The sequence below is a fragment of the Scyliorhinus canicula genome, chromosome 16 (assembly GCF_902713615.1).
Source record: "Scyliorhinus canicula chromosome 16, sScyCan1.1, whole genome shotgun sequence".
Classification (NCBI taxonomy): domain Eukaryota; kingdom Metazoa; phylum Chordata; class Chondrichthyes; order Carcharhiniformes; family Scyliorhinidae; genus Scyliorhinus; species Scyliorhinus canicula.
The window spans coordinates 92,772,958-92,784,982 of record NC_052161.1 but is presented as its reverse complement, the minus strand read 5'-3'; the positions used below and the strand labels follow the sequence as shown (position 1 = coordinate 92,784,982).

The 12,025-nt window shown below is 50.2% G+C and overlaps 1 protein-coding gene across 2 annotated transcripts in view; it reads left to right on the top strand.

The window, feature by feature from the left end:
* Nucleotides 1–12,025, top strand: part of LOC119979364 (ephrin type-B receptor 2) — a 715,489-nt gene that overhangs the window by 643,677 nt on the left and 59,787 nt on the right. For both annotated transcript variants that reach the window (XM_038821482.1, XM_038821481.1), the window contains one exon: nucleotides 6,673–6,920. In XM_038821482.1, the coding sequence (XP_038677410.1) occupies nucleotides 6,673–6,920 (248 nt within the window). The remainder of the gene's footprint in view (nucleotides 1–6,672; nucleotides 6,921–12,025) is intronic.

The following is a 12,025-nucleotide window of genomic DNA, read 5'->3' as shown; positions in this document are numbered from 1 at the left end:
CAGAAGCACACTTGTATCTGCTTCTATGAGGGGCTAACTAATCGTCAGCCCTTCTCCTGTTATATTCATCTCCAAGACCCCCTCCTTCGGACTGTTTCTGCTGCAGTTGACACCCATGATAGGACCTCAGAGATCCCTCTAAATATAATTATTTCCCTGTGGTCTTTGCTGAACAGATGTGCCATCAGGAATACTGCCGGCTCACTCCCGTTGAGGCCCTTGCTTCCCATGGGTGTCTCCATGTGCTTCAGCCATAGGGTCACGTGACGTTTCAAATGGATCCAGCCTCCTTCCGGTTGATAGAACACCCAGATTGCTTTGCGATTCAGACCATGAAGGATATCGTCCTCACCTCGGGGCTTCTCAACTCGGGGGGAGGTCTGCTCTATCCAGATGATTCTCCTCACCAGTTCTCCAGACGCTCCTGCTCTTGCTCCTACCGTGCTGCACTTCCCTATTCAAGAGCTTCTGCTTCTTCTCCATGCTGCCCTCTCCCTCTCCTCGGGTATTCTTGCTCCGCACCCCAAGGATTCCGCTCTTCTCCCACCTCCATTTGTCAGCTCTGGCCAGCCGACAGATCTCCTCAGCTTCTGTGGGAAATGCCCTGCAGAAGGTGGGCTTTGGCATTCGCCCCCACGCCAATGTCCAGATTTGGAAGTCGGAGTTCAGCACGATTTCCCGGCTGCATTACTTATTACCACTTAGCTTACTGCCATTAAGAGCAGTTGAGACAAATGGCATAAAAGGTGGCGCAGTGGGGTCCAAAGGTGACACAGCGGTTAGCACTGCTGCCTCACGGCACCAAGGACCCTGGTTCGTTCCCGGCCCCGGATCACTGTCTGTGTGGGGTTTGTACATTCTCCCCGTGTCTGCATAGGTCTCACCCCCAGCATCGAAAAGATGTGCAGGTTAGGTGGATTGGCCACGCTAAAATTGCCCCTTAATTGGAAAAAAAATTGGGTACTGTAAATTTATTTTATTTAATGTGGCACAGTGGTTAGCATTGCTGCCTCAGAGCTCCAGGGACCTCAGTTCATGTGCAGGTTAGGTGGACTGGCTATGCTAAATTGCCCCTTAGTCTCCAAAGATCTGTGGGTTAGGTGAGGTTACGGGATAGGGCAGGCCAGTGGGCCTAGGTAGGGAGGCTCTTTCGGAGGGTTGGTGCAGACTCGATGGGCTGAATGGCCTTCTCCTGCACAGTAGGGATTCTATGATTCTATGAAAAGTGTTTGGGAACTCTAATTATGCACATGAGGGAGAAGGGAATAAATGGACAAGGGTAGGATGAAGTCATTGTGCATTGAAACACTGGTGGGAGTCTGTTGGGCTGAATGGCCTGTTTCAGTGCTATAAATGCTCTGTAGCACTTTGCTCAACTTTGTACTTACAGTGATAGAATGGACAGACCAGCTAGAACTACTCCCCACAAAGTGGAAGAGAATGGAAGCTGTCCCTAATCTGTTCACAAAATTGGGAATGGTGGATAGATTTTGATGTCTGGTTTATATCCTTCCCCTGCAAAATGGCTTTGGAGTGGGGAAGGGGCACATAACAGCAATTAATGTGTTTCTCGACGGCGTCAACAAGGCCTCAGGATCAGCAATTCTAGTCCATACAGGGAGCCAGCACGGCACTGGGGTGGTTCACGCCGCTCCAGCTGCTGATCCCGGCGTCGAATGGGCACGGCGGGATCTGCGCATGCGCAGTGGCACCGGCGCCAACGTGCGCATGCGCAATGGCTTCCATCAACGCGCTGGACCCGACGCAACATGGCGCAGGACCGCAGGGCCGGCGCGGAAGGAACGAGGCCCCCAGCCAGAGAGGCGGGCCCGGACACCCCTCCCTCCCCCACAGGCTGCCCCGGACCCTTCAATGCCGAGGTCCCGCCGGCTGAGAGCAGGTGTGGACGGCGCTGGCGGGACTCGGCGTTTTTACAATGGCCACTCGGCCCACCCCGAACCGAGAATCGGCAAGCCTGCCACGTAGAGCGGGTCCCGACCGGCGCCGCGCCAAACACGCCGGCGCCAATGGCGCCGATTCTCCGCTCTTCTGAGAATCACGTGCCGGCGTCGTGGCGCCAACCACGATTCGCGCCAGTCGCAGAGATTCTCCGGCCCGGTCCCGGGCTGAGAGAGTCCCGCCCATGATACCAGAGGGGATAGTGAAGTAAATAATTTAAAGGGAATGTAGAAGGCAACTGTGATAGATTCATACAATCTAGAGCAGGAGGACACTCATGGAGCTGAAACACTGGCATTGATCTAAGCACAACGTGTGTGTTGTTCTCTGTTTTGCTTTACCTGGATGGCTTGGAAGCGTCGTGCTCAACAAAGAACAACAAGCTTTGTTAACAAACAAAACTATAAATTTATTTCCACTACTTACTATGATTTGTTCACTTTCCCAAAGTAGAAGGTTACTATATTAAACTATGCTATCTCTAACTGCAGAACTCTCAACAACACAACTGCTATCTCTCTCTCTCTCATGCCTCACCATCTTCGCGAACCTTCATGTCTCTCTTATGTATCTTCTGACCCACAAGGTTCAGCGTCATCCCTTATATATGACTTTGTAGAATTGAGGGCATTGCCCTTTCTGCCAGCCATTGCCGAGGTTGTGGATGACTCGCTGCAACAGGAGGTCTTTGGCCGTCTCTTCTCGGATGAGAACAATCTTCTCATCTGTTGCCGGGAGAGTGTTTTCACACAGTTGTACCTGCAATTCAATGTGCTGGATGATCTCCAGTGGATCACTGGGTGAGTTAATGGAGTGGGACAATGCATCGGCGATGATGAGCTCCTTGTCAGGTGTGTACACCAAATTGAAATCATACCTCCGGAGTTTGAGCAGAATTCTCTGCAAACGAGGCGTCATGTCGTTCAGGTCCTTTTGGATGATGTGGACCAGAGGCCTATGATCCGTCTCAACAGTAAATGTTGGTAAGCCGTAGACATAATCATGAAATTTGAGGATGCCGGTGAGAACACCTAAACACTTCTTCTCAACCTGCGAATATCTGCTCTCAGTGGGTGTCATTGCCCGTGACATGTATGATACTGGTACCCAGGATGACATGTCGTCTCTTTGAAGCAACACAGCCCCAATGCCATCCTGACTCACATCTGTGGATATCTTGGTCTCTCGGTCTGGGTCAAAGAATACAAGCACGGGTGCAGTGGTGAGCTTGGCTTTCAGCTCCACCCACTCTGTTCGGTGCTCCGCCTTCCACTCAAAGGCAGTTGATTATTTTCATCAGCTTGCGGAGGGCCGTGGTGTATCTGGCCAAATTTGGGATGAACTTGCCAAGGAAATTGACCATTCCCAGGAAGCGCAGTACTGCCTTCTTGTCCTCGGGGACTTTCATTGCCTCGGTGGCTTTAATTTTGTCTGTGTTCGGGCGCTCACCGTGTTGCGAAATCTGATCTCCCAGGAATTTCAGCGTGGATCTCCCAAAACAGCACTTGGACCTGCTTAGCTTGAGGCCATGTTCATGTATGCGTCAGAATACTTTCTTGAGTCGCGACACATGTTCCTCTGGGGTTGTGGGCCAGATTATGATATCGTCAACGTAGACATGAACCCCTTCTATTCCCTCCATCATCTGTTCCACGATGCGATGGAAAATCTCTGATGCCGAGATGATGCCAAATGGCATTCGGTTGTAGCAGAATCTGACAAAAGGCGTGTTGAAGGTGCAGAGCCTTCTGCTGGATTCTTCAAGTTGGATTTGCCAAAATCCTTGTGACGCGTCCAATTTTGTGAAGAAGCGCGCGTGTGCCATCTCACTTGTGATTTCTTCCCTCTTCGGAATGGGGTAATGTTCCCGCATAATGTTTTTGTTTCGATCTTTGGGGTCAATGCAGATGCGTAGGTCCTCCGAAGGGACCATCGAGCTGACCCAGTCAGTTGGTTCAGTGACCTTGGAGATGATGCCTTTTTGTTGTAGATTCGTGAGCTCTGCCTTCAGGCGCTCACTCAGTCGAGCAAGGACACGTCGTGGTGCGTGGACCACGGGCTTGGCATCAGGCCGCAGTAGAATCTTGTACGCGTACGGCAGCGTGCCCATCCCGCTAAATACATCTGGGTACTGGGTTAGGATGTCGTCGATGCTGGCCTGAAAATCCGAATGGGACGGTGTCGTGGTGTAGACCCCTTGAATGAGGTTCAGTTTCTTGCAGGCATGCGCACCTAGCAGGGACGCCCTGTCTGATTTAACAATCTCGAAGTGTAGGCTTGCTTGTGTGTGTCAGCTGGACACCAGCAGATGGCAGGACCCCAGTGCCTTGATTGCCTTTCCATTGTAGTCCAGGAGTTTGCAGGCAGCTGGAAGGATTGTGGGGGGCTTCTTGATTCTCTTGATGTCCACCTGCGAACTCAGGTTGGCGGAGGCACCTGTGTCCAGTTTGAACTGGAAGGGGCAGTGGTTGACCTTCTTCACTGCATGCCATTCGTCCTCGGAATCCACGGCCAGGATTGATTGGACTCGCGATGTGTCCGGTGTGGCATATTCGCACTTCGTAATAATGCCCACTCGGTAAGTGTTGTCCAGGTATTCATCATCTGGATCTGTCGCACTGCCTGGATCAGTCATGCATTCGGTGTTGCAAACTTCTGATGCACCTCTGTCTGAATTGGGAGTGCTGGCTCCTGATTGGTGGTGCAGACCTGCACAGGGCTGCATAGTGGTTTTGTTTCCCACAGTTTAAACAGCGTTTGCCAATTGCAGGACAGTTTTTTTTTTAAAATGGGTGGTGCCGCAGTTCGCACATGTCATGACGTCGGCGTCATGACGCTCAGTGCGTCGTTGCGCACGCACGGTGCGTTTCTCGGACGTCGGCACCTGCGCAGTGCGGTTTTCGGCCGCTTCGCGTTGAGGGAAGAGCATGCAAAATGGCCGCTTTCATCAATGTGGAGGCGCTGTATCCGGGAGATGGCCTGGACACTCTCCACTCGTGGGAGGCTTGTTTTTCACTTTCTGCCGTTTTGTACTGTGAATAGCGATTTTTAGAGTGCTCATGCACAGCACACGTTTCAATCGCAACTGGCAGGGTCATGTGCTTGATTTTCAGCAATTGCTCTCGCAGACGATCAGAGTGGACTCCAAAAACGATTTGGTCTCTGATCATGGAGTCAGTGATATCACCGAAGTTACAGGATTGTGCTAGCAGTCTAAGTTAGGTAGGAGTTGAAGGATTCGTCTTTACCTTGAATCCTCTGCTTGAAGATGTAGCGCTCGAAGATTTTGTTGTTGTCCAGCTCACAGTGGCTGTCGAATTTGTCCAGGATGGTTTGGTACTTCGATTTGTCCTATCCTTCGGAAAAGTGAAAGGAGTTGAAGATCTCTATTGCATGGTCACTCGCAGTGGTGAGTAGAAGAGCTATCTTCCGAGCATCGTTCGCGCCATTGAGGTCAGATGCTTCCACGTATAGTTGAAATTTCTGCTTGCATGATCGCCAGTTGGCACTAAGATTGCCAGTGGTCCTGACCTGATGAGGAGCCTGAATCTTGTCCATTGCGCCTGTGTTCTGCAAGTTGAACTAAATACTCCTGTTGTGTTATGCTGCTTCGGATAACACGGGCTGCTACTTGATGCAGTCTTAACTAAAGGATGCTCCAGACTCTGAAATGAGTTCAACGTGTTTATTGAACTATTAACACAGTTCTCAAATGAGTTTGACTCTCTGCTAATCTAACTGTAGTATCTCAGTCTAACTGTACCGGTTTGCTCTAAGCCACGTGCTGGGATGTGATGCTGCTGATCAACCCTGTCTAACTCTCTAGATGTCTGTCTGTGGAAAGAGGCAGGGTGTGAGTGCCTCATCCCTTTTATAGTGTTTATGTCATGCCCCCTTGTGGTGATGCCACCTCTGAGTGTCCTGACTGCCCATTGGTTGTGTCCTATATTGAGTGATCATTGGTTGCATGTTTGCATCTCATGAAAATATACTCACAGGACTAGCTCCCTCTTGTGGCTGTCTGCATACACTTCATTAACCCTTGCATTGCCTTCATGTGTGATAATACCACAACGTGGGCTGAAAATATTCTGTCGCAATTTGCAATACTTTAACTGCCATGCACCGGCAGAAAGTGAATGGATGGTTATATTACTGCATCAAGAATATTTGATGGAGTCAGGCAGATGATTGATGTGAACATTAGTTGAGAGAGGGCAGCAGGGTAGCATGGTGGTTAGCATAAATGCTTCACAGCTCCAGGGTCCCAGGTTCGATTCCCGGCTGGGTCACTGTCTGTGTGGAGTCTGCACGTCCTCCCCCTGTGTGCGTGGGTTTCCTCCGGGTGCTCCGGTTTCCTCCCACAGTCCAAAGATGTGCGGGTTAGGTGGATTGGCCATGCTAAATTGCCCGTAGTGTCCTAATAAAAGTAAGGTTAAGGGGGGGTTGTTGGGTTACGGGTATAGGGTGGATACGTGGGTTTGAGTAGGGTGATCATGGCTCGGCACAACATTGAGGGCCGAAGGGCCTGTTCTGTGCTGTACTGTTCTATGTTCTATGTTCTAGATGTCAATAATGAAGTTTGATTTTCATTGTTTGTAAACTCTGAAGCTTTGCAAATGGTTTGAAATGATCTAATTTCTTTGTGTATTTTAGGGAAACATTCTCTGAACAGGAAGCAGTTGTGACTAATCATTTTGACTTCCTTGCCAGGTGAATTTGGAGAGGTGTGCAGTGGGCACCTCAAGTTACCTGGAAAAAGGGAGATATTTGTTGCTATCAAGACCTTAAAATCTGGTTATACAGAGAGGCAGAGACGGGACTTCCTGAGTGAAGCAAGCATCATGGGACAGTTCGATCATCCAAATGTCATCCATTTAGAAGGAGTGGTCACCAAAAGCAGCCCAGTCATGATAATCACAGAGTTCATGGAGAATGGTTCACTGGACTCCTTCCTCCGGGTAAGATATATAGAAGTTGTGTTTTATTTCAGGAAATCTTGCGCAACTTTACATTTATTGAAACAGAATTTGAAAATAGTTGGCATGTTTATCAGTTCAGGCACTATCCATGAAGACAACAGAATTGGCCGTACAATACAAACATACATACAAGGTGCAGGATTGAGCCATTCAGCCCCTCAAACACGTTCTGCCATAAAATAACATCATGGCTGGTCTGATAGTAACTTCAAATCTGTATTCTGCCTACCCCCGATAACCTATCACCCACCCCCCCCCCACCCTTGCTTAACAAGAATCTAGCCATCTTAGCCTTATTAAAAGCCAGCTGTTTAGCCCACTGTGCTAAACCAGCCCCTTGGGAACTTCCCCAAATCTAGGGGGTTTTGGAAAATTAAAACCAATGCATCACCTATCTCACTAGACACCTCAAGATCCTGGAATGAATCAGGACCCGACTCTTGTCAGCCCGCAGATCCAACAATTTACTCAGTACCATCTGGTGCCAGTAATTTTCCTGAGTTCCTCCCTCCTTTCCATTTCCTGGATGAGGCCTTAATTCCACTTCCCTACCTCCATTACCCCTGACTCCCTTGGACTCAGACCTGGTCCATCAAACGTTGTAGGAGATACAACCGATATGAATTTGAAAGATGTTATAAAGCTGCTTGTTCAATCACAAGCTTGTTTCCCCCTGCATTTGCTGCTGAGGGGTTGGGCTTGTCAGCAAACGCAGTAAGAAACCAGCCTGTGATTGGGTAAGTAGCAAGCATTGGGAAGGTAATTGTTCAATTTTAGTTTCCAGCTTCCAGAGCCAGGAGTCAGTGTCAGGGGTGGAGAATTGTCCAGATCAGGGCCCAGAATGACAGCAGGGACGGCAGATGGATCTGGAGTGGGAGTAGTGTTTAGAGCCAGAACGGGTCCAGGAATGGGGGCCAGAGTGGGTGCTGGAGCCAGGTCCAGAATGGGACTGGGCCTGGAATGGAAGGGAGGCCCTGGATTGGGGGCCAGAGTGGGAATGGGGCCTGGAGCAGAAACGTGGCGGGAAGCAGGGCCCAAAGTGAGGAACGGGAACCTGAGCAGGTTAGGGAACGGGTCTGCAAGTGGGAACAGGGCTGGAGGAGGGTCCAAATTGGGTAGCGGAATGGGAAGCTGGCTCAGAACAGGAGCAGGGCCCAGAGCAAGAGCAAGTGCAGGAAGCAAAACCTGGACTGGAAGCGCAGGCTATAGTGAGGGTGGGGCCTGGTGCAGAGGTGTGGCCGGAGGCCAGAAGCAGGGTGTAGAGTAGGAATGAGGCCCAGTGTGGATTTGGGGCCAGATAAACGTGAGCCAGATAACAGGAGCAATGCCCAGATTGGGACTGGGGTGTGGAATGGGGCACAGTGCGGGAGCAGGGCCTGGAGTGCAAGCCCTGGTTAGCGGAGCAATGTGAACTGCCGGACCAGGGCAGAGCAGGGGCCCACCAGAGTGCGTAAGTGTAAAATAAAAACAGAAAATGCTGGTTAAACTCAGCAGGTCTGGCAGCGTCTGTGGGGAGAAACAAAGTTAACGTTTCAGATCTAAGTGATCCGCCTACAGAACTAAAGCAAGACAGAAATGTACAGAATGATATAGTTGGAAAGGGGATGGAGGAGCTGGGGCAATCTAAAACACCAGGGATAGGTCACAACAAAGGAGATGTGAACAAATTTGTATGGTCTTGAGACAAAGCGAAGAGTTAATGGTGCCATTAAAGGGTGGAGCGTGCGAATGGTGGAAACAGGTGAGATAGCCGACTGGATCCATGGGAGCAAAAGAACAGTTGGGGCGGGTGGCCATGCCGGTTGGGGGGGGATGTTTTGGGGCAGATCAGTATGGTAGTATGGCTAGGGGTATTACGGTACCTGGAGGTGTGAGCTGCCATTGGTGCAGAGGACTCACTGCCCATTGGCCCAGGTATTGTGTGCCTCTTAGCCCGATTGGCTAAGAGGAAGGTAGCTCCACCCACGAGGCAGGGTATAAGAACCCATGTTCCCCGGCAGCCAGCCATTTTCCTATACGTCTGCTGCCGGGTTCACTACTTGCTAATTAAAGCCTTTCGTTCGGACTTCACCTACGTTTCGTGTCGATTGATGGTGCATCAATCAGGCAGGTGAAGGACAATTGAAAACTGGCAACAAACTACAACAAAGGAGTATGTGTGTGTGTGGGGGGGAGGGGGGAGAGAGAGACTGTGTATGCATGTGAGAAAGTGTTTGAGTGAGTATTTGTTCTGTGAGCATCACAGAAGCGTATCACATGAGTGTGTGCAAGGGAGACCATGTCACTCCAGAACCATTTATCAAAGTTGATAACAGTGCGACTGAAGGTTCACTGGGGTTGGCAGCCAAAGTCAGGTTCACAGCACTGCGGGGGTCTCAGCTGCACAAGGGGAAAGGGGGAAGAGTGGAAGAGAAATAGTGTTCTCACAGTCAGTGCTGCATCAGAGGACTCATTGTGAGTGCTGTATCAGAGTGCTCTCTATGTGAGTGCTATATCAGAGTGCTCTCTGTGTGAGTGCTGTATCAGAGTGCTCTCTGTGTGAGTGCTGTATCAGAGTGCTCTCTGTGTGAGTGCTGTATCAGAGTGCTCTCTGTGTGAGTGCTGTATTAGAGTGCTCTCTGTGTGAGTGCTGTATCAGAGTGCTCTCTGTGTGAGTGCTGTATTAGAGTGCTCTCTGTGTGAGTGCTGTATCAGAGTGCTCTCTGAGTGAGTGCTGTATCAGAGTGCTCTCTGTGTGAGTGCTGTATCAGAGTGCTCTCTGTGTGAGTGCTGTATCAGAGTGCTCTCTGTGGGAGTGCTGTATCAGAGTGCTCTCTGTCAGTGCTGTATCAGAGTGCTCTCTGTGTGAGTGCTGTATCAGAGTGCTCTCTGTGTGAGTGCTGTATCAGAGTGCTCTCTGTGTGAGTGCTGTATCAGAGTGCTCTCTGTGTGAGTGCTGTATCAGAGTGCTCTCTGTGTGAGTGCTGTGTCAGAGTGCTCTCTGTGTGAGTGCTGTATCAGAGTGCTCTCTGTGCGAGTGCTGTGTCAGAGTGCTCTCTGTGTGAGTGCTGTATCAGAGTGCTCTCTGTGTGAGTGCTGTATCAGAGTGCTCTCTGTGTGAGTGCTGTATCAGAGTGCTCTCTGTGCGAGTGCTGTATCAGAGTGCTCTCTGTGTGAGTGCTGTATCAGAGTGCTCCCTGTGTGAGTGCTGTATCAGAGTGCTCCCTGTGTGAGTGCTGTATCAGAGTGCTCTCTGTGTGAGTGCTGTGTCAGAGTGCTCTCTGTGTGAGTGCTGTGTCAGAGTGCTCTCTGTGTGAGTGCTGTATCAGAGTGCTCTGTGTGAGTGCTATATTAGAGTGCTCTCTGTGTGAGTGCTGTGTCAGAGTGCTCTCTTTGTGAGTGCTGTATCAGAGTGCTCTCTGTGTGAGTGCTGTATCAGAGTGCTCTCTGTGTGAGTGCTCTATTAGAGTGCTGTCTGTGTGAGTGCTGTATCAGAATGCTCTCTGTGTGAGTGCTGTGTTAGAGTGCTATCTGTGTGAGTGCTGTATCAGAGTGCTCTCAGTCTGAGTGCTGTGTCAGAGTGCTCTCTGTGTGAGTGCTGTATCAGAGTGCTCTCTGTGTGAGTGCTGTATCAGAGTGCTCTCTGTGTGAGTGCTGTATCAGAGTGCTCTCTGTGTGAGTGCTGTATCAGAGTGCTCTCTGTGTGAGTGCTGTGTCAGAGTGCTCTCTGTGTGAGTGCTGTATCAGAGTGCTCTCTGTGCGAGTGCTGTGTCAGAGTGCTCTCTGTGTGAGTGCTGTATCAGAGTGCTCTCTGTGTGAGTGCTGTATCAGAGTGCTCTCTGTGTGAGTGCTGTATCAGAGTGCTCTCTGTGCGAGTGCTGTATCAGAGTGCTCTCTGTGTGAGTGCTGTATCAGAGTGCTCCCTGTGTGAGTGCTGTATCAGAGTGCTCCCTGTGTGAGTGCTGTATCAGAGTGCTCTCTGTGTGAGTGCTGTGTCAGAGTGCTCTCTGTGTGAGTGCTGTGTCAGAGTGCTCTCTGTGTGAGTGCTGTATCAGAGTGCTCTGTGTGAGTGCTATATTAGAGTGCTCTCTGTGTGAGTGCTGTGTCAGAGTGCTCTCTTTGTGAGTGCTGTATCAGAGTGCTCTCTGTGTGAGTGCTGTATCAGAGTGCTCTCTGTGTGAGTGCTCTATTAGAGTGCTGTCTGTGTGAGTGCTGTATCAGAATGCTCTCTGTGTGAGTGCTGTGTTAGAGTGCTATCTGTGTGAGTGCTGTATCAGAGTGCTCTCAGTCTGAGTGCTGTGTCAGAGTGCTCTCTGTGTGAGTGCTGTATCAGAGTGCTCTCTGTGTGAGTGCTCTATTAGAGTGCTCTCTGTGTGAGTGCTGTATCAGAGTGCTCTCTGTGTGAGTGCTGTATCAGAGTGCTGTGTGTGTCTGAGAGCTGTATCAGATTGCTCTCTGTATGAACGCTGTATCAGAGTGCTCTCTGTGTGAGTGCTGTATCAGAGTGCTCTCTGTGTGAGTGCTGCATCAGAGTGCTCTCTGTGAGTGCTGTATTAGAGTGCTCTCTGTGTGAGTGCTGTATCAGAGTGCTTTCTGTGTGAGTGCTCTATTAGAGTGCTCTCTGTGTGAGTGCTGTATCAGAGGGCTCTCTGTGTGAGTGCTGTATCAGAGTGCTCTCTGTATGAACGCTGTATCAGAGTGCTCTCTGTGTGAGTGCTGTATCAGAGTGCTCTCTGTGTGAGTGCTGTATCAGAGTGCTCTCTCTGTGAGTGCTCTATTAGAGTGCTCTCTGTGTGAATGCTGTATCAGAGGGCTCTCTGTGTGAGTGCTGTATCAGAGTGCTCTCTGTGTGAGTGCTGTAGTTGAGTGCTCTCTGTGTGAGTGCTGTATCAGAGTGCTCTCTGTGTGAGTGCTGTATCAGAGTGCTCTCTGTGCGAGTGCTGTATCAGAGTGCTCTCTGTGTGAGTGCTGTATCAGAGTTCTCTCTGTGTGAGTGCTGTATCAGAGTGCTCTCTGTGTGAGTGCTGTATCAGAGTGCTCTCTGTGTGAGTGCTGTATCAGAGTGCTCTCTCTGTGTGAGTGCTGTATCAGAGTGCTCTCTGTGT